Source organism: Mucor velutinosus (genome assembly GCF_035048745.1).
Source record: "Mucor velutinosus strain NIH1002 chromosome Unknown tig00001564, whole genome shotgun sequence".
Taxonomy (NCBI): domain Eukaryota; kingdom Fungi; phylum Mucoromycota; class Mucoromycetes; order Mucorales; family Mucoraceae; genus Mucor; species Mucor velutinosus.
The window spans coordinates 3,089,686-3,110,885 of NW_027041906.1; the positions used below are offsets into that span (position 1 = coordinate 3,089,686).

Consider the following 21,200-nt stretch of genomic DNA (forward strand, 5'->3'; position numbering starts at 1 on the left):
TTGTAAGAGGTAGATGGTTAGGCTTCTTCAAGACAGTAGCTAACAAAAATACTCGCTTACAAATTTGCCAGGCAAAGACATCATTTGGGTGTGGCGTTATATCCGATTGAACGAACGTCTTCATTTTGCTCATGATGGCTGAGAGGGCCTGGAAACAAGCAGCTCAGTTGCACCAACGGCCGCCGCAGCTATGCTCTCACCATTAAAGCGGTAATTCTGTCAGATCCCACAGTAGCTTGAATGGAGGACAGCTCATCTGATGAGACTAATACCATCTCCATCTCTGACTCTTATTTATTCACCGTTGATTGTGCCACTCTGCTTACCACAGATATAAAATGCAATCCGTTTTTTTTTTTTTTTTTTTTTTACACCATCGTCTACTTATCTTTTTATCTCTCTTATAAAATGACAATTAACATCACCATTGATCATATCCTTCAAGCAGCAGAGCGTATCAATGTACACCGTACCCCTGTGCAATCAAGCACTGCCATCAATACCTTGGCATCCGTGGAGGATCACCCAGTTGAGGTGTTCTTCAAGTGTGAATTGCTACAGAAAACTGGATGTAAGTCGGTACAGAGCTGCTAAGGGGCAGATCAAGCTGACAGGCGTATGTCTCCAGCATTCAAGTTTAGAGGCGCTAGTAACGCTGTTGCTCTTTTGACGGATCAAGAGGCTGCAAATGGAGTTGTTGCCCATTCCAGTGGTAATCATGCTCAAGCAATTGCTTTGGCTGCTAGGAGTAGAGGTATTCCTGCCTACGTTGTGATGCCAACAACCACACCAGAAATCAAAAAGATTGCAGTCCGAGGATACGGAGCTCATGTGGTGGAATGTGAGCCTTTTCAATCTGCTCGTGAAGCAGCCGTAAGTTGTGTGAATGCGCGATACTGTGATCAGCAAATAAATAATCTTTTTGTGTAGGCTGAAAAGCTTAGAGTGGAGAAAAACGCCTTTTTCATTCATCCATTCAACAATCCCAATGTCATTGCAGGTCAAGGCACCATTGCGCTTGAGCTTCTCTCCCAGGTCGAGGATTTGGATGCCATCTTGGTGCAAGTGGGCGGTGGAGGCATGTTGACTGGATGTGCTATTGCTGCAAAATCCTTGAAGCCCGATATCAAAGTATTTGCTGCAGAACCTGAATTGGTCAACGATTGTTACAGAACGTTTAAATCCAAGCAACGCTTAACCAATGCCGCTTCAGTGTCTGTAGCCGATGGATTATTAACAAATTTGGGAGATATTCCCTATTCTGAAATCTTCAAGCATGTGGATGATGTGTTTACGGCATCTGAAAAGGAAATTATCAATGCCATGGAGTTGATGTGGGGCCGTACAAAGCTTTGTGTGGAAGCAAGTGGCGCTGTAGGTGTTGCTGTCACTCTCTATAACCAGGACTTCAGACGTATGGTTAGGGAACAGGGCATTAAACGCATTGGCGTTGTTCTTTCTGGCGGAAATGTGGATTTTGTGAACGCCACAGCATTATTTGAGAAATACAGAGATTAGTGAAATATGAACATAGGCAAATATATTGCGCGAATAAAGACAAGATTAGTTTGTTACAATATATCTTTGAGTTCAGTGAGGAGCATTCAGCTCTTTAGAGGGTAAATCTTACGTAAAATCAGACTTGATAGAACAGAACTTTGGCCTGGATCCTATCAACCTATACACAATTCTCGTTTTTCGATTGTCTACCATCATCTGGAAAACTTTATAGACAACCTGCAGCTGTACATCTGCCTCTACTACGATGCTCTATGTTTGTCGCAATGGATACAACTCATATACAAACAGATAGCCTACTCACATTACCTCCAACTACTCAAACATATGCAAACCGCAGCGAAATTTGGGTGAATTTGAGCCGTGATTTCTCGTGATAGAAGCCTTTTTGAGCCGTCAGAATAACAGAATACTGTACAATTCCTCTCATCCAACAGTTACTTTCTGACACCTTTGCTCAACTTTTTTGGGATCACCAAAAATCGGCCAAAAAGCATGAGTGATACCTCATGATTTTCATCGAAAATCAAATGATTGCGTTTTTCACCTCAAAAATGAAGACTTTTGCTAAAATATATATTGAATCAAAATGAAATCTTATGGATCCAAAGTAACCGCTGAAACTTTGTTTACGAGGCCTTCATATGTAAAATCACGACATTTTCCCCAAAATCCTAAACTTAAATTTTCCAAAATTGCTCGACAAATTTATTAAAAACATCTATTATCGTTGGCACCATTAGAAGCGCCTTAAAAGAGTACTCCATAAATGCATTAGGAAGTATGGGATGATCACCACAAATTATATAGTCAATTTTGGCAAAATAGATCGAATTTTGCTCAAAACGTTTTAGAATTAACAAATCAAGTCAGAATGTCAAGCGAATTTTGAATTAATTTTGGAGGGCGGCAGCGGCTGTAGGCGATGGTTTATAAAATGTCCTTGCAGGTGGACCTAAGCATTGACATCATGCCTCAATTAATGTTGGTGTTGATATTTACAAGAACAATTACAGTATCACTAATAGCTGCCGGTATCCTGTTTTGATTTTATTGAGTAAATTGTTCAAAAGCAACGAGTTGTACAAGCAGCTCTGTTCCTGATTTACACTTTCCTATCATCAAATGTTACATCAAGCGCTTTACAGTACTTTTTGACATTAACGTTAGAACAAATTTGACCGAGTTTGAATATGGCGCTTGCGATCTATTGACAAAAGATTGAAAATGAAGAGGAATTCTATGGCAATTAACGTATTCAACAAAGGACACCTGCTGAACATCGCTGCATAACGGCTTGACCATGAAATAAAGAGTTTCGCCTTGCTGAAGATTGATCATCACATAAGTGTCTTATGACAGTGCGATTTTCTGCTGAAGCTCGTGAAAAGCACCAAGGCTGACAGTAAAGTTGAATTTCATGGTACTTTGAGAGCTTTCCTACTTTTATTGATGGCATATAAATGCTTGCTGTGCTCGTTGGATCTCTCTCGATGTAGCAATATGAAAGTGTCAATATATCAATAGCATGGAAGATATGACCCAATGTATGAAATACAGCAGGTTGAGTTACTGAATCAGCTATTTCCAATCTATTGAATCGTTTTCTTTTATACTAGCCGATCTATCTCGCTACGCTCGATGTCGGCGTCGCCCTGAGAGCTCTCACTGAAGACATTTTAAACCAGATATTCTAGCATTTTGGTATATCAATTAGATTTTATACAGCCAATTATTAGTTAGTAAAAGGAAAGGTTATATCAGAGCCAGGAGGAGGAAAGGAGGCATCTCCCTCAGCATTCTTTTGCTTACACTGATATCAAATGAAGCCTATTACTGGGACAATGTGAAAGAAAATTCAAATTTTATGCAGCATTTGTAAATCACAATCGTCATTTTCTAATGGTAGAACTGTCATATCACTCACTGCTGCTGATGCTCTTAATAAGATGGCGACACAAAGCTGGTCATAAGTAAATATAGGACTTGTGTAAGGTCTATAGCGACTTTTTTGAGATATTGTCATTGTAAAAGACACTTTTATGTGGCAAAGCTCCCCAAAAAAGGTATTCGGACTATTCAGTTGTGCTTTCCACTCCATTGTCCTCATTTAATCAGCATCGCAATCATCAATGTCATCATCAGAAAGGTATTTGGGTCAGCCAGCAGCAGCGAAGCCTGTTTGCCAAAATTAATTTAAACTCAGTTCATTTTTTTTCTGTTCAAGATTGGATAGATTTTGTCTTTTTTCGACTTCTTTAATCTATTTTATGGTATCCGACTATATAAATTGTGATGATCACCCTACGCTTCCTAATACATTCTTGAAGTACTTTTCAAGGTGCTTCCAATGATGTTAGTTGTGATATGTGTTTTGAATGAACTTATTGAGCAATTTGGTAAAATTTGAAATGAGGTTCTTAGCGAAAATAACCATAATTTACATATGAAAACCTCATAAAAGAGGTTTCCGGGGTTGCTTTGGATCGAAAGGAACATTTTGATTCAATATATACCATAGTAGAAGTCTTCATTTTCAAGGTGAAAAATGCGATCGTTTGATTTTCGATGAAAACCATGAGGTATCCCTCATGCTTTTTGGTTGATTTTTGACCATGTTTTTTAGGTCCTAATAAAGTTGAGCAAAGGTGTCAGGATGTTACTACTACTCAAGTACAATTGTTTGGCATTATTCCGGTGGCTCAGAAAGGTCTACATGCCAAGATATGAAGGCTTGAAAGCTGTCAAATTTGGTTGTGTATTGCTTTATAAAGTTTATTTATACAGCATGAACCACTTCTTCGGTAGCTGAAACCTTCTGGAAGAGTAGTTCTATAGCCTGTGTAATTTCTAATTTGAACAGAAGGCATATTGATTTTGGTAAAGCTAATTCATGGCAAATTTTGATGCGCTATGTTGTTGGTATGTTTATTAAAAATGGAAATGAAAATCCGAATTTGCTGCTTAGATACTATGATTTTGCATATTCGCTTCGCTACAATCAAGCCCTCGTATAAACCAATGCTATCAAATGCTGAATTGGATGCTTAATTGTCATAGGTTTGCACCTTTGCTTCGCTGCGATCAAGCCCTCATATAGATCAATGTTACCGAGTGTTGGATTAAACGCCTTATTACCATGGCTTTGCACCTTTGCTTCACTACGGTACCCCCCCCCCCCTATAAATCAGTGCTATCAAATGTTGAATTAGATGCGCTATGTTCTACCCCCAAACCCCCTCTCAATTGCCGGCTTTGCCGATGGTTTTATTCACCTTGTACGGTACACAATTCTTTAAGATTTTGAAAGGATATGATCGGCTTGTCTTCTTTTTTGAATGTTTTACAGTATATATATTAGATAATGGTTTAGGTGGCAAATCAATAGTAACTGAGTCAAGACCGTAGGATACACGCTTCATGTCTCTCAAGCGGTCCATCGCCTGTATGCGTTGAAAGCCGTCATTGACCCAATGGTTGAGTGTTCGCTGCAGCGACAAACGTTGGCAAAGTCCATGTATACATCTATAGTGATTTCAGCAAGCTACTCGAGAAAAATCAACATGAGAATCAAACGAATTCTTGACACTGCACTAAGCACCCAGAGCAAATTAGTAGTTTGAAAATTGACTGGCATTACTAACTAATACCAAAGTGCTAAATTACTATGCTTGATGTTGAGCAACATACATCTAACAGAAGCGAATATAATAGATCTTTTTTATATCCTCAAAATAGACCGTGTATATAATGAGCTTCTTTATTTTTAAAAGTTGAGAGTCATGGTAGGGGTATAAGGTATGATCAATCTGAGAGTGGACTAGGTGTATTATATGTGAATGCATCGAGTCTTGCAGGCAGTGATCCTCGAGCTCGCAGGGGACAGACAATTTTGTTAGCACGCATCATATTGACTTCAGCTACAATCATGCGCAAATGGGCTGAATTGGCTCGGATGCCTCTTGATTTTGGCTGTACTGCAATTGTCACCTCTGTTGTCACTTTCTCTTTGGGTAAGAATAGCTCCTCATCGACTACCTGAATCCACTCTTTGGTCTTTTGTAGGCTGTCCCATATAAACCAGCTTTCATCATCATCGTCATCGTCATCTTCATTTGGACTTGTTAAGCTATCGCTGCTATTTGAATGATGGGATGATGCCGAATTGCGACGAGATGCCTCAAACACCCTATAAGTCTCTAAAGGCACCGGTTCTTGATTCAATGGATTCGATGAATGTGTTTGTACGTAGTGGTCGCACAGTATTTCAGACAATGTTATCGAGCTAATGCTGGCCTGATGATGACGATTTACAGAATTGCTATGCATTGAACTCCAGCTGGATCCAGCCGATGAGATGGTTGATTCGCTTTTACTAAGATATGCCCAATCTTGAGGATCGTCATGTCGATCGTCTATAATGGTGATTGGAGCAGTTACAGTCTGTGGTGTAATGTAAGCATCTGTCGTTCTCGTTGGTGTGTGCGGTCGTAAACCTCCTCCACTACTGACAAACAAATTTTTATGATGATTTGGCTGTCTCATTTTTGCATGTTTGATCCCCAGATAGGAATTGAACAATGACAAAATGGATTCGGCAATGGTAGATTCTTTGGCTTGATGCTTGACTACCATGTCTTTGCTCTATAGGATTCGAAATCAAGTGGAACAAAAGAAAAAGAACAGAATTGCTGTGAGAAATTTGTTCATAATTCATGCGCACAGCAAAAAAAAAAAACTGCGAGGTCCATTTCTCCTGTACCTTTTTTCTATCTAGAATCATTCCAAAGGCGTCTTTTTTAAAGAATACAGCCATTGGTGTCTTAGTGTAAGTGAAAACAAGGAAGAGAGAAAAAAAGAAACTTGAGATTCATTATCATCCTTTGTGCTCTTAAGGAGCAAGTGCTAAATCAAGCCGAGGAGATAAGGAAACTTGACAAATTTGGATGTGGAGCGATAGAAAAATGGATGTTGATTACAAGACCCTTATGATGATATTTTTCGCTATCTGTGCTCCCCAATTACCAAGTGTATCGGCCCAATGATGATTATGATTTGATGTTTTAGAATGTTTGCTTTGACTCGACAAACAAACAATCATCTCGTAAGACAGAGGCCCAGAGACCTGTTTCTGCTTTCAATCATTATAGACTTTTGTCCTGAGCTAGTTTGGCTCATTCAAAACACATCGAGAGTCTAAAGTACAGAGATATAACGCAAAGATATCTTGCTGTGAGAACCAATGACGGTGTGGCATGGCTCGGGATTGAAACCGTTTTGATGATATAGTGTCATGTGATGGGTTATCCAGCAACTGTGTAGCCGAAGCACACTGTGTGAGATATTTATACATGTTTTTATTGTAATAAAGAGGAGGGGATGTTCTATAAGTGTGAATGGGAAATGATATTTATGCTGAATTCTTCTCTGCCTTGATAGCCGCTATACTAGAAGCCCAAGTATCCCAAGACGCTGGTGTATTCACTTGGTCTGGCGACATCTTGGACACAACCTCATTATTTAAGTTGAGTGGATTCTTACCGTTGAACAGGGCAGACAATTCGTTGATGCATTGAGAGCGTTGACGAATGGTTTGAGGATGGTTGTCTTCGAATTCAAACACATAATCAGCCTTCACCAAGATGGGACTTGAGCCAGTTTGTCCACTCACAAGCATATTGATAGCAATATCGCGACATGTTGGGTATGTATCGATGTATTGATGGATTTCCTCGGGCATGATACACGTATAACCGTACAAAAAGTCAGATTTCAAAAACATGTTGTTGCTGATCATACTGTAGCGACTGGCACTATCAACATTTTCTACAAATGTATAGCTGTTGGTAGCGGTTTGTAGGCTGTGGGCATCTGATTTGAACCCAACAATGGAATCCATATTTTTTTTCCACAAATCATAGGCAAATTCAAGATCTTCAAGTGATGTGATGATCTGTTTGATAATGTGAGACGTTGTCCATCTGTGACCAAAATGCACACTTACATTTTCATCTGCTAGATAGACGGCATCAGTGGTAATGCCTTGAATAGGGCTGAACTTCCAATTCACGGTGTTGTAGGACCCACGAGCAACGGCTTTGACAGGCTTGCGAAGCTTCAGACTACGGAGATATGCTTGATTCAAACTAAATCGTTCGCCGTGCTGATCCTTGATTGAGTTTCCATTGATAAATATTTGATGGACCTTCTTGGAGGATGCGTACATGCGCAGCATCTGCTCTAAATACTGCTTGTTGATGGAAGGCTTGTTGAGTGTGACGATAACAGTGAATTGATTCTTTCTTGGGTATCTGCGTCCATAATTGCTCTTGAGACGGCGATCACAGATGTTTGCTACACGACCCTTGTTTTCCCAGTCGTTGGTGGATGTCCATAAGCCGCCTTCTATCAATTGAGAGCGCATGTTGCGAAGAGATCGAGTCCATAAGCCAAACAGGTATCCGTCGTAATTCTCTCTCCATTCACGTTGATGCAAAAAGTAAAAATTCCAAGGCTTCGTTTCGCTGGTAAAATGTAAAACCTTGACAGTATTCTTGGTGACAAACTCAGAGGCTAGTGTTGAGAAATGCTATAATTGGGAACAAGATTAGATTGCTGGTCCGCAAAGATAATGATGAGAGCGAGCGCGCTACTTACGGTAAATTTGATCATCAAGTTGTAATTACCAGGCAATGGATTCGCTGTCTGATTAAAATAGTAATTTAAGAAACCTTGGTCTCCCTTGTTGTAACTGGGTGCATTCTCATAAGTAGCCATGATGTCCTTGTAGGTCTCGGCATTGGGTTCAGCAACAAACACACCCGTGTTCAATACACCACCGATATCAACAGCAGCCGTGAATTGAGGATAGCCAAAGAGTTCATCGATGTTCTGAGAGATTGCAAGTCAATCTCAAGGTTTGTGACAGACCCAACATTTCACTTACATTCACAACCATTGTATCTGCATCCAAAAATACCACCTAAAACCCTCCGTGCATTAGCATGATGCACTCTGTGATTGCAGCATATACAAACCTTGTCATATTGCGTCAAATTCCATAGATTTAGCTTGGAATATCGACAGGCCTTGTTGAAACCTTTTCTTCTAGCGGAACTGGAATCCCAAGGATACTTGATCTATTTATATGTCAAGTAAACGATTGATACTAGTGACAAATTTAAATTACCTGATCGACATTAATGATCTTTGCGCCAAGATATTCTAGTCTGCTTCTAACCATCTGTGTCACATCATCCAGTACCAACACAACGATATCATGTTTGGTGTTGGTCTGTTTAAGAGAGTAGACCAGCACTTCGGTTGCCTCGCCCTATTAAAACAGGTAAATAAGATTTATATTTGGAAATGTTGAGGTTCCACTGACCATCACATCATCACACAAGAATGTAACAAAGGCCTTTTCATTAGGTCGCTGTTGCTGCTGGATGATGTCAACCTGAGCGCTTCTATTGTTGCTGGTGGCATCCCAATTCGATAAATTAGTAGTCTCTGAAGATCCTTTTGTCATGAATGTGCTCTTGCTGAATGTGCCCGCTTGAAACAGATACACCAGCACTGCCATGAACAGCAGCCCAACTAAAAACCGACAGCTCTTTTTGTTGATATTGTACATTGTCATGGTCATGATGGTCTCTTTTTTTTTCTGGCCTGTTTAATATGGTTTAATGTACAACAGTAATATAGTAAGAAAATTGAAGAGAGGAAAAAAGAGTGAAGGAAAAGAAGAAGAAATAGGAACAGCGATAAATCATCTAAAAACCCCAATATAAAACTCTATACAATTGGAGATCTGCATCCGCTCGAGGCGATATGATTAAGAAACCGCCATAGCCTCTTGCAACATTTGTGGTTCATCCTTTCTTAGGCGCTTTCTGATTTGCATTATGTACCCAATAGTCGACAAGCTTACAATGATGCCAATAACCGATAATGTTGAGTTGCTCAAAACGACCACGGTGTCGATGTCAAATCGCAAAATGTAGAATAGCTTCAACCCAAACTCCAGTTCTAAAATAACGACATCTATGGCTGTCAAAAGTCTAAAATGAAATCTGCAGAATGCCGAATGATGCCAGTAGAAATCCATGCGTTTCTGTGGTGGTTTGGCTGGATCCTGAAATTGCACTGGCTTGAGTGGAATGAGATCACTCGCCAAGTAGTACAGCACTGGTTTTAAAACAAACGATTTGTAACGGATGGGTAGCAGGGTGATGGCACAGACCACACCGACGCCTGCCGTGCTGTTTGTATAAGGGAGGCTTGTCAGTGGAGTACATGTAGATCGCAAAAAACAAACACTTACACAAAGGATTCTCTCAACAGCAGCATTTTTGGATCTCCATTTAACACTGCCAAAACAACTGATAATATAAAACCTACAGTTGATGATCAGCTTACACTGTATGACCTCATGGTGCCTAATGGTGTTTACCAAATATAACTGCTACACCGATAGAGTCAATTCGCTTCATGAACATGGCCTGGACGATGACCGATATCATGGTAGGCGTGCTCGATAACACCAATGCCCACACAGCAGGCAAATGTTCTTTCAATATATAATACAGGGCAATGGGAATAGCTGCGTTCATGATGACGATATAGGCAATCCTTCTGAATACAAACCAGCGTCGCTTCTTTTTCGACATGATGGAATCGTTATCTGGATGGCTGCTGGCCTTGCTCTTTTCAATGACTTGTGTTGTATAACTAGGTGGATACGGCTTGAGTTGGATGTCATCTTCCACTGCGGTTCTTCTATCGGCTGATGAAACGAACGGTTGTGTAGAATATTCATGTTCGATTTCTGAAAATGTCCTGGTTGAGTGTTCAGTCAGCGATATTGTATGGTTTAAAGACATGTGTGAAAAGAGATGGAATCAAACAGTGAGTAAAGGAAAGAGCCAGATGCTGATGCGAATTGTATTTAACTAGTTATAAGTCTGGTTTAAAAGGAAAAGGGGAGGAATGTTACTAGCAAAGTAGTATTTATTGCCGTCACTAAAGACAATAGTGTCTACATCAATACATACATTCACATCACATCCCGTTAAATGTGCCGTCTATCTGAAATCCATATAAACAATTATAGTAGCATAATCTCGTATAAATCGGGTAAAAATAAGCTACCAAAAGAAAGAGAGAGAGAGAGAGAGAGAGAGAGAGAATAGGAGCGTCATTAAAATCGCAGTATATCAAATGTAAATCTCATCAAAATGTATAAATGTTTAGCTGAGGGGGGGGGGGGGGTATCTTTTGTAGCAGTGCAAAAGGGACGGAGACAAAAAAAAAGGAGAATTTAACTTGCACGCTGTAGCTGATCAATCATTGTAGATTTCCACTGACAAAATTCCAGAAACTTCTTGCTGGTTGTATAATCTTGCTCATTGATCATAGAGACAATGCCTGACACTGTCCTGGTCTTTTTCTTGGATACGTTGTCCACACTTGCATCCATTTCTGACTCCTTTCTCTTGGGCTTTGGCTTGCTGGCCTTGACGGTTGGAAGTTTCTGCTGGGTGCTTGCCTCTTTCTGTTGAATGCTCGGGCTTTTCTGTTGTACACTTGGAATCTTTCGTTGATCGATTGGGCTTTTCTGTTGGATGCTTGCTGCTTTCTTTTGATCGTCTACTGCTTTCCGCGAGCTTCTTGATTCTACAATAGGGCTGGGTGCCGCTTCCTGTTGATTATTTGCCTCGTTTGATGTGTGATCAATATCCATAGGTTGTGGAGTGCTCGTTTCTGCTTTCTTCTCTTTCGCCTCTTTTTTGGGCGTGCGAGTTTGTGTATTGCGTAAAGATTTGCGAGATCTAACTTTCAGTTCATTCAATTTGGTAAGGCAGGTTCTCTCGACAGTTTTGATGCACTGGCTCAATTCAGGTTTGGTGCAAAAGCAAAGTGTATGAAGCCTATCCTTGGACAAAGCGTCCTATATATATATAGTCTGTCAGCCATACAATGATACGCGCTCAGATACTGATACGCTTACTCCATGAGCCTTGGCACAGCAAAAGACAGCAGCACCTTTCCAGGCGGCCATCTCGAGGTCTTGTATCGCATTTCTCCTGTCAACGCCTGTGAATTTTTTGGGGTACTCTTGCACAAAGTTGTCCCATAGTTCCTGGACAGGAGTCAGCATCGTACTAGAGCCTAATGCTATAGTCAGTGCATCAAAAGTAACAGTTGGACGAATGTCGAGTCGTTTGCGGCATAGACTGAGCGCTTTTTCGTATGCTGGAGTGCTACAACCTGCCAATCGAGAGCCCAATCCAACGTCCCAATCCAGATTTCCAAGGCTATAGGTAATGATGGCGTTTGTTCAATTACTGTTATGCATGCTGATGTTATCCGTTCGTACCTCTCATAAGCTAATTGAATGCACACAACAATTTTGAGATTGGGGCCACTATCGAAAAACTTTGCTGGCACACTGGATAATTGACCATGAAACTCTTCTGTTCTCTGCTTTACTTTGATGTCGTCTTCTAGATTGAGTCTCGCAAGGCAATGCGAGATAGGATTTGACATGGTTATTACGGAAGGAAAAGCAAACGCGAATAAACAGGTGAAAGATTGCTGGTGGTAAAGTTGAGGAGGAAATATGGCGGTGGCTTGTTCTGTGCGTTGTCTGACTCTTCCTGTAAATAGCCTTGCTTTGTAAACACGTTCTAACCGCTTCAACAGAGGTTGTGCGTTGCTAGAAACGCTCGATTGTGTAGATAATAGAGAAAGAGCTCTGTTCATTTTCTCAATAAACTGCACATTTGGTCACAGAACAAACGGGTATAGGCGGAGGCTAAAGCAAGGCTCGAGCAGCAAATGCTGCAAAGAGCAATAAAAAACCCAGTTTAGTTGCATGTATGCAATAGCAATATATATTTTAGATCTTATTCAAAACCTAGCACGGATGACAGTTTACGCTTTTTTTTGGCAATGGATCAATGTAGCATTAGTTCCATTGCTATTAATTTCTGTTCGCCCAGATGTAAATCCCTGATTCTTCCATGAAATGTTGACTGGGTACGTCTTCACACTGAAGCTATGTGGCTACGAATGCACAAGTAGCACTACTGTGTCCCCTGTTACTGAAACCATTGGTACCTGTAATCGTATCAACAGTGAAATGGAGAAGTTGACGGTTTGATGTTTGGATAACTCTTCACAGCCAAAATTTATAGGATGTAACATTTTACCCCTGAATCTTTCTTTGCGAGCATGTCTGGATGCACTTTTCTTGAATGTTTTTTTTTCTCATTGACCCTCAGTTTTGATGTCACTTATTAGATACATATGTTCAGCATGTTACCCATGTTTTCCTACAAGTACATAGACTGTCTGCTGACAGTGGCATATTGAGAATATGTACTTTTACTTGGTGTGTCCACGACAGCCTTACATCATTCCCGATGGATAATAAATTAGAGTTTAGCTTCATAGTCTTAATATGTTTACGACGTGAAATTAAGGGAGTTGGTTGTTCAATTGAAGTAATGTCACACGCATGATATGATACGTAATCCATCAAGCAAGTGCTTAATGTGAGTATGTACCACAGCTTTAAATTGGGATGTTTTCTGTGGGCAAACGGGATGGCTGATTTTATTTGTGTATATTTTCATTCATGAGTATTGGCAAAACGTGTGTATGTATATACATAGGAGAAGCTTAGTATTGAGGGCGCTTAAGCTCTCTGCGACCTTCATAGAAAGCAGGAGTTGCATTGATCAACTATCATACTCAATCAGCACAAGGCCCATTTTCACACTCGGATATATAGTACTTACCTTGATGTTTTGGTGTTGTTGGACACTTTGCCAAGGGTATGGGTTATTCTTCTTGTCAATTTGGATTTCAGGATGAGTCTTAAGCAAGTAGACTATATAGAAGTGTACGTTAGTAACCCAAGATTCAACATCTCGTGTGCTACATCAAGTGTTTTTCTTACGTGGATATCTGTTTGAATTGAACGCACGTTAGTTAATTGAGCCCAATCAATGTAATTTTAGTACTTACGTAACAGCGGCAGCACAGCCGGCACCAGCAATGGCAAAGAGAGGAGCCAAAGCAAGATTTTGACGCATGAATTGCATAAAGACCATGATGAGAGTGTGATAGAGTGGGGTGGTATAAAGATGTATCAATAAGAAAAATAGGAATGTTTGTTGTATTTTTCACTCCTTATTTATAGTGTTGATGTTTGGTCATGCGGGTAGTTTCACGCTTCTTGCTGATGGGCTTTTCTCACACACAAACATACATACACATATTATCAAAACAAATTGATGTCCATAGTACGCTTGTGCTTCTCACGACTCCCTCCCAAGCTAATTCCAATGTTGCACTTGCTCCTTTCATTGGTTCAGAAGATATCAATCAATTGCATAATAGTGATACTTCGAAATATTAGCCCGTATTAATACGACAAGAGCTTCAAATATCTGTTTACGTGTAATTCGTCGATTTTTGCATTTGATACCATCAACTTCCCACTCAAAGTATCGTATACCATTTCGACAGTGTGACAATTTGCCATTTCGCATTAGGATTTGCTCATGAACAAACAATGTGCAATGAAGGAGTCCATCAAATATATACTTGTGTCAAGAATACAGTTGAAACTATCAAAACTTAGTCATAGTGCCTTCCAATCAGCAATCCCCTGTCCATTAGCTTCACAAAAAGCGGTTACTTTCACAAGAAATGCAGTTTGCCAGCCAAAACAAACGCATACTCCGCTATATTTCCTTTTGTCCCGATTTGTTGATTTCCCATCAATTTTCGACTTTTTTAAACTATTTTGTACGATTTGACTATGTAAATTATGCTAATTATCCCATGCACCTTTAAGCTTTCTTGAAGTACTTTGCAAGGCGCATTTAATGGCATTAATTCCAAACGGTGTTTTGACTAAGCTTATTGAGCAATGTATAAAAATATGAAATGAGGCTTTTGGCCAAAATATCTAGATTTTACATAGAAATGTCTCATAAACAAAGTTTCAGAGGTTGCGCTGGATCAAGAGGAACGTTTTAACTTGATATATGCCATAGTAGAGGTCTTCATTTTTGGTGTCAAAAATGCGATCGTTTGATTTTCGATGAAAATCATGAGGTATCACTCAAGCTTTTTGGTCGATTTTTGATGATCCCAAAAAAGCTGAGCAAACGTATCAAGAAGTAACTGCTGGATGAGAGGAATTGTATGGTGTTATTCTGACGGCTTAAAAAGGCTCCTATCATGAGAAATCATGGCTCAAATTTGCCCAAATCTTGCAGTGTTTTGCAGACTTTTGATAAGTATGAGGTAAAACGTATACACTATCTGCCCGTATGTTGGCAGCAATGATCGCTCCAGCCACGCTTGTGTAAGGAAAAGTATTATTTATAGGGTATTCTGTTGAATGAGTTGAGAGAACATTCAAATCTAATATATTGCACATCTCAATGACAAATCGTAAACCGGGAGATTTCTCATGCATCAATAGGCAAAATAAGAGCTTCAGAGACATTTTCAGGACTAGATCTTGCGAATGATGAGGTTACTGCTGGTTTACTCCTTTACCACAATGACTCCTAAATTTGTACTTTGCTTGGGGCAGTACAGCGGTACAGCCTTTTCTGCTGACTATATTCAGCTGGCATTGGCGCTTTACTGATGATTTTGCGACGGAAACTTGGGTAACTACTCTCTGTCTTGAGGTTTTGTTTTGATCCAATACAATATAGTCAACATTTGAGGGGCCAGTAATGAAGAAGAAACAAAGGGGGCCTTCTTCAACGAAAAGAATTCCCACTTTTTCGTACATGTAGCACAGTAGCTGATCTTTGGCTATTGCTGAAGCAAATGTTGTACGGATTGCATTTAAAAAGTCTTTTAAGTGGTCGTTTTTAGTTTGGATTTCAAGAGATTCTTCATTACATCTATCAGTAAATTGGCCCTTTGAGATATTGTCATATATCTCAGGTTTGGACCATGCATGGAGTTTTTTTTTTTTTTTTTTTTTTTTTTTTCTTGAAATATGACCATTGGGTAGCTGGCTTTTTTTAATAGCCGGTAGTGATTTAGAACAACTGTGCCAGCTTTTAATTCATTTTTCTCTTTTGTAATTTATCGACAATGGAAGGACACGAAGGACACATGATGCCAGGCAATCACGACATGTCAAGTATGTCAGGACACGAGGGTCACGCAATGCCAGGCCACGATATGCCAGAGGCGAGCTGCTCAATGAATGTAAGGTACCAATACTGTATCATGCTGGCTGTCGTCTAAAGCAGATGCCCATTGTAGATGCTTTTCAACTGGCAAATAAACAACGTCTGCGTTGTTTTCGAGAGCTGGCATATTCACAATGCTGTTGAGATGCTGATATCATGTATTGTTGTATTCTGTATTGCAGCAGGATACGAATATCTACGTGTCTGGACAATGACTTTACAAGATCAATGGTCTCAAGCAGACAAAAAGAAACTATCCGACCAGCAAACATTGGTGGGTGGTCATACTGAAGATGGGTATGAAAGCGCCAATGTCACTACAACCTCAGATTCAGTCTGCTTCTTGAGAAAGGATATGATTTTAGCTAGGTAAGGGCGATGTAACTGGAGGGTGGGATGAGAGACTCACTATCAGCTATAGACGTTCCAGCAAGCATCACGTTTTGAGATCTATTATCTATGCTGTGCTTGTCGCCATCAGTTTCTGGTTGATGCTTGTGTTCATGACATACAATGGGTATTTGATGATTGCAACAGTGTTAGGAGCAGGTTTTGGACATTTGATATTTGGAAATGGTAAATTAAATGCGAGTCGTGATATACAGTGCCATTGAGCTAGCAATTTTCTCCTTCTAATGTATACCCCTGATTAATCTCTCCTAATCCACACACACACACACACACACACACACACACACAACATTGATCATCCAACATACTGCATGTCTGTACACGAATAAATTCCTGTACATTTTCAGATTACAATTAAACAAGAAACTTTATTGAAACGAGATGGGTATATGTACAGTTTATCTTGAGCTATAGATTAAGGATATCTTTGCCAAGAAGAAGAGTGATTGACAACGCCAAATGAATTGCTGGCCATGGGTAAATCACTCCTATTACTAGTAGTGGTATAGTTATTATGGGGAATATTGCTGCTGTACACTGAAGAAGAACGGTTATTATATATCGCAGAGTTGGAGTTATCTACACTTTGCAATTGATGGTGGGTATCCGAGTAAGACATGGGCGTATAGAAATCGGCAGTGTAGTTGAAGAAAGAAGCGCTGTTTGGTATCATGCTTGATGAATCATTAACTCCTCCAAACGTTGCTGATTGCATCTTTGGCATGGACAGGTCGTGGTTGATCGATGATTTTTCCCCAGAATCAGACCTACTGTCGCTACTACTTTGGGGATGTTGTTCGGTTACTGGTATGGGCGCATGCCGTCCTCTGTTGGGTGAGGTATCTACTCCTTCAAACCATTTGAGCCATCTATCCAGCGCCTCACGATCGCTGACCTGAAACATAAAGGTCAAGCCAGTAGCTGTGCGAACACTAAAGGTATGATGGTTCTCGTTTTTCGTTGGTAATCTCTCCCAATCGATGTAATGATGCATTGTCGCATTCATGCCAGACTTCTGTAAGATACTTAGTAATTATTGCCAATAGCGATGTCACAAATACTTACGGTGGAGAGGATAAAGAATCGCTTCATTGGCACCAAGACAATATGCTTCAGTTCCCAAATGGAAAAGAATTCAAATCTTGCTAATTTCTTGACCGGCAGCATGCCCTCGTGTGCCTTCACGGTAAAATCAAGCATATTCTTTGCTACTAGATTCAAGTTTAGGTTCTCATCCAAGGACTCGGAATGCGATTGCTTTGTGAGTTCTGCATGGCTCTCTGTGTTCATTCGATACAGACTGAACTTTTTGTTGCTCTTGATAATGTGTCGAACGATCAGCAGAAACTTGGGCAGGAACAAGACAATCAGCGTGAATGTTGCCGCAAATAACACGCTAGAGATCTTGAGAAAAATGGATGTTACAAAGCTTTCTATAGGGATAAAGAAGCTGGGAGACGCAACACACGCAGCTAACCCAGCATTGCTATAATAGGAAAAAAATCAGTAAATGGGATCATGCGGTGGCATTCAGGCACGCAACACATACTAGCTCACATAGGCAATTTGTGTCGTTTCTGACCATTTTCTATTTACGTTTCGTGTCTTTAGAAGTTATTAGTCATATGATCTTGATTAGCATGGTATGCAACCGTACCTTGAAGGCCAGAAAAGCAGCTACAATGATTAGCAGTGCACACCAAATCAGCACAATCAACTCTGCAATATTGATATGGCCCCAATTTCCTTTCGTAACGGTAGGGTAAGTACACAGCCAGCAGTATGTTGAAGAGGAGATCATGACATCCGATACTTGCATAGGGAAAGCAGCGTACCAAACAATGAGAGGAGCAAGCCCTATGATGAGAACTAAAGCAACCAAACGACATAGATAATATGACTTTAACCGAGATGTACGAACAGTAAACACATTCTGAAAACTAGACAATATCCTTCAATAAACTATTCGTAATGTGGCAAAGATGGATCTTACATGCGATAGATTCTAATGTGCATCTATTAGTATATCAGTATTGAGATTTTTTCTAATAAAACTCACCTGTAGTTTTTGGCTATGATACTGCCAATGACAAGGGCAAACCCGATGACTAAAATGATTTGCCGAGCAATACATTTCGCAACATTTGGCTTCTCGAGATAGAGCAGCACTGAGATATAAGTCAGTGATATACCAATTAGTTGCAGATAGCAAAAGATGGGGCTGGATACCATGATAGGCTTTAGGTGGCGGAACCAAAAGATAAATACCATCATGATTTTAGAGCACAAAAGACCTAAACCGCAGATAACAACCATAACAATACCAGTAGCCTGTTGGACTGTGGGATTCAGGGCTTATTTCGTGGGTAAGCAATTAAAGTTATTCTGGAAGGTATATAAGGTTCGCAAGTCTTACCATATCTAGGTATCATATCCATCGGTTTTTGAGTTGTATGACCAAGATATATGATCTTTGTGTCTGGGATGAACTCAAATTTATTCAGTTTAACAGTGGCATATGGCACAGAGGAGCCGTTCAACATGTAGAGGATCTGAAAGTAGCTATACAACATGTTAGGTGTTTGGTATACAGCAGACATGTTATACCTACCCAGACTGAAGATCACCTATATAGAAAGTACACACATTAGAAGGTATAACATACTGAGTATAATTCATTGTTTACCAGTATCTGAAAACCCCATATAGCCTACATGAAAAGATCAGGTTAGACTTGTCATACATTATACATGATCGTCTTTGTAATTCGTACCAGCTGGTCCAGTATAATTCAAGTTGTAGAATTCAGGTGTCATCCTTGAAGAATTGAACGTTCCTTTAGATAAATCAGATAAACCTGCTGATCTACCGCCGGGATAAGTATTTAAAGCCTACTGGATATGAGTTGACTGGTCGTTTGAATGTCAGTGGAGATACCCACATGGTCAAGTCCTCTAGCAAGTAATTCTGTACATGCATACGCTTGGGGAGCATTATAACTGAGTCCTGTCTTATTCCATTCGTCTGGATGATTACTATTAATACGAGTTTGCTATCAGCATGTATTTCGTTGTCAATTTCTGTTATACAAGGGTCTTACAAATCCTTAGGAACACGTTGATTCTGCCAGATTTGGTTTAAGCTGTCATAACTGGGCTCTCCACTCACTTTGATAAAGAATCGCTGTTAACTGACTCGTAGGACAATGAGTTTGTTTTATACCTACAATCCCATAATCCACTAATAAACATGAGTCCGTCATACATGGCTAATTCTTCTCTGGAGCTGATAATCTCTTGTAGCACAGGAGAAACGTCGTTTGTCAATATCCACACCCAACCTTTTGTTAACAATCCCATCTTCCTATGGATGTAAACAATTGTTAAGATATCAAATCAAGTTAGCATGCTTTTTTTCGATAACTTACATGGCTTTATCAAGGATAGCTATCTGATCGTTTGTGTTTGAATCTGCCAAAATAACTACACGAGACCCTGAAGATTCCAACGTGGAAAGTGATTCTATAAAAATGTATACAATTCAGAATACAAGTTTTGGAGCATGTCAATGCTTGCGACATACCTTCAATCTGCTCATCAGTCAAGCTATACAGTGGAATTTGGGCCATTGCGGTAATTTTATGCTTGTCTGCTTGATTCAACATGGAATGCAAAACTTGTTGTCCCACTGCATCATTCGTGTAAATCAGAGCAAACATACTCCACCCCATACTGTCGACCCAATCCACCAATGATTCGCCATAGAGTACAACACTTCCCACTGTTCGAAAAAAGTAGGGATATACGCTCTTGTCGGTCAAACTATACGATGCTGAAGCACAAGAGCATTGTGGTATTTGCCAAATGCCAGAAATAGATGCTGATGCTTCAGTCATGGATGATATCATATCACCTATAACAGCACTAGAGTAATATGAGATACTAAATTGCAAGGGCGAGGACAAATTTTTCTGTAGTTTTGATGCTTACTCGACTCCATTCTCCACCATGTTCACTGCTGCCCAGGCTGTTTTACCAGGATTAGATTCATCAGAGTAGTAGCGAGTGAAATTAAGCTGAACATCTAGCATTTTTTTTTATGTAAATCATCGAGTGAATTGATGGAGCAATGCAACATTCCTACCGGGCAAGATGTTGCTCTTCTTTATGGCTTCGTTTGCTAGCTGGATAGCTAGCTCGCTAGTGACAATCATATCGCCCAAACTCGGGTCGTCTTTTTTAACGTCTGTTGCATTGGGAAATATAACACCAATGTTGTATACTGGTGTTTGTGATGTGGTGGTGTTTCTCAACTGCTGATTCGGAGTCGGAATGGCTGAAAATGCAACGTCTATCAGAACTGTAATGAAAAGAGCGAATATCAAATACATTTAAGGTGAAAGGTCTCCTTTTGTCAAAAGAAAGACTCAGAAAGAAGGAGAAGAAGGGAGACTAAAGAGCGAATTGTGAAAGAGAGTGTTATTTTCGATTCCTCTTTATTATTAAATGAACGACGGAGTTTTGTCTATACAGAGTAAGGTCTTGTTGCATTCTGTTGAACCTGAGTTGAGTTTTCGTCTTCCCCAGTTGAATTATTACCAAATCGATAAATAGATTTAGATTTCTGTGAATGTGCATTGAATAGTTTTATAATTAGGTGCAAGGTTTCTTGATCTACCTGGAAACTAGACGCTTAAAAAGCTTGAGTGCTGCCTGATCTGATATGGATATGCCATGTCGATCCTTCAGGGCAGCCCAGAAATCATTGAAAATTTGGATTTTTCTCGCTTGATTTGAGTCCTCTGCATCCTAAAGTATACAGAATAACAGCTATTTGGAAATTTCCACGGCTTGATCTACACTGGAACTACCACAATGGTGGTTCTCTATATTAACTCAGCTTTGTAAGGCAACAAGCTTATTAGCTATAATTTCTCAGGGGAAGAGAATAGTTTCCCACCTCGAGGTTTGTGTGAGGTGTCAATTGATGACAACCTTTGCACAACAATAAGTATGGAATTCTGGTATAAAT

At 39.9% G+C, this 21,200-nt stretch overlaps 8 protein-coding genes across 8 annotated transcripts; 2 read left to right on the forward strand and 6 right to left on the reverse strand.

Moving 5' to 3' along the window:
* Positions 1-408: 408 nt before the first annotated feature.
* ATC70_011295 (uncharacterized protein) lies at positions 409-1,518 on the forward strand (the record flags this gene model as incomplete). The annotated part of the gene is made up of 3 exons (XM_064830489.1): positions 409-571; positions 629-873; positions 931-1,518. The coding sequence occupies 3 exons, from the start codon at positions 409-411 to the stop codon at positions 1,516-1,518; spliced, it is 996 nt and encodes a 331-aa protein (XP_064682991.1).
* Positions 1,519-5,322: 3,804 nt separating this feature from the next.
* On the reverse strand, positions 5,323-6,153 carry ATC70_011296 (uncharacterized protein; the record flags this gene model as incomplete). The annotated part of the gene is made up of 1 exon (XM_064830490.1): positions 5,323-6,153. The coding sequence occupies one exon, from the start codon at positions 6,151-6,153 to the stop codon at positions 5,323-5,325; it is 831 nt and encodes a 276-aa protein (XP_064682992.1).
* A 775-nt stretch (positions 6,154-6,928) lies between these two features.
* On the reverse strand, positions 6,929-9,166 carry DNF1_2 (phospholipid transporting ATPase; the record flags this gene model as incomplete). The annotated part of the gene is made up of 7 exons (XM_064830491.1): positions 6,929-7,471; positions 7,523-8,107; positions 8,176-8,409; positions 8,465-8,500; positions 8,556-8,657; positions 8,708-8,851; positions 8,906-9,166. 7 exons carry the CDS (start codon positions 9,164-9,166, stop codon positions 6,929-6,931), a joined length of 1,905 nt encoding a protein of 634 aa, XP_064682993.1.
* A 189-nt stretch (positions 9,167-9,355) lies between these two features.
* ATC70_011298 (uncharacterized protein) lies at positions 9,356-10,403 on the reverse strand (the record flags this gene model as incomplete). The annotated part of the gene is made up of 3 exons (XM_064830492.1): positions 9,356-9,782; positions 9,845-9,917; positions 9,974-10,403. The coding sequence occupies 3 exons, from the start codon at positions 10,401-10,403 to the stop codon at positions 9,356-9,358; spliced, it is 930 nt and encodes a 309-aa protein (XP_064682994.1).
* A 437-nt stretch (positions 10,404-10,840) lies between these two features.
* ATC70_011299 (uncharacterized protein) lies at positions 10,841-12,069 on the reverse strand (the record flags this gene model as incomplete). The annotated part of the gene is made up of 3 exons (XM_064830493.1): positions 10,841-11,470; positions 11,531-11,837; positions 11,900-12,069. The coding sequence occupies 3 exons, from the start codon at positions 12,067-12,069 to the stop codon at positions 10,841-10,843; spliced, it is 1,107 nt and encodes a 368-aa protein (XP_064682995.1).
* A 1,137-nt stretch (positions 12,070-13,206) lies between these two features.
* On the reverse strand, positions 13,207-13,640 carry ATC70_011300 (uncharacterized protein; the record flags this gene model as incomplete). The annotated part of the gene is made up of 4 exons (XM_064830494.1): positions 13,207-13,269; positions 13,326-13,417; positions 13,487-13,494; positions 13,555-13,640. The coding sequence occupies 4 exons, from the start codon at positions 13,638-13,640 to the stop codon at positions 13,207-13,209; spliced, it is 249 nt and encodes an 82-aa protein (XP_064682996.1).
* A 2,017-nt stretch (positions 13,641-15,657) lies between these two features.
* On the forward strand, positions 15,658-16,372 carry NRC2_4 (serine/threonine protein kinase, AGC; the record flags this gene model as incomplete). The annotated part of the gene is made up of 3 exons (XM_064830495.1): positions 15,658-15,774; positions 15,832-16,127; positions 16,180-16,372. The coding sequence occupies 3 exons, from the start codon at positions 15,658-15,660 to the stop codon at positions 16,370-16,372; spliced, it is 606 nt and encodes a 201-aa protein (XP_064682997.1).
* Positions 16,373-16,584: 212 nt separating this feature from the next.
* On the reverse strand, positions 16,585-20,559 carry SUL2_5 (Sulfate permease 2; the record flags this gene model as incomplete). The annotated part of the gene is made up of 17 exons (XM_064830496.1): positions 16,585-17,184; positions 17,235-17,655; positions 17,719-17,774; positions 17,827-18,109; positions 18,163-18,174; positions 18,229-18,523; positions 18,586-18,731; positions 18,781-18,796; positions 18,856-18,879; positions 18,943-19,060; positions 19,111-19,204; positions 19,270-19,336; positions 19,396-19,532; positions 19,597-19,690; positions 19,752-20,092; positions 20,159-20,252; positions 20,313-20,559. 17 exons carry the CDS (start codon positions 20,557-20,559, stop codon positions 16,585-16,587), a joined length of 3,045 nt encoding a protein of 1,014 aa, XP_064682998.1.
* Between the last annotated feature and the right edge of the window lie 641 nt (positions 20,560-21,200).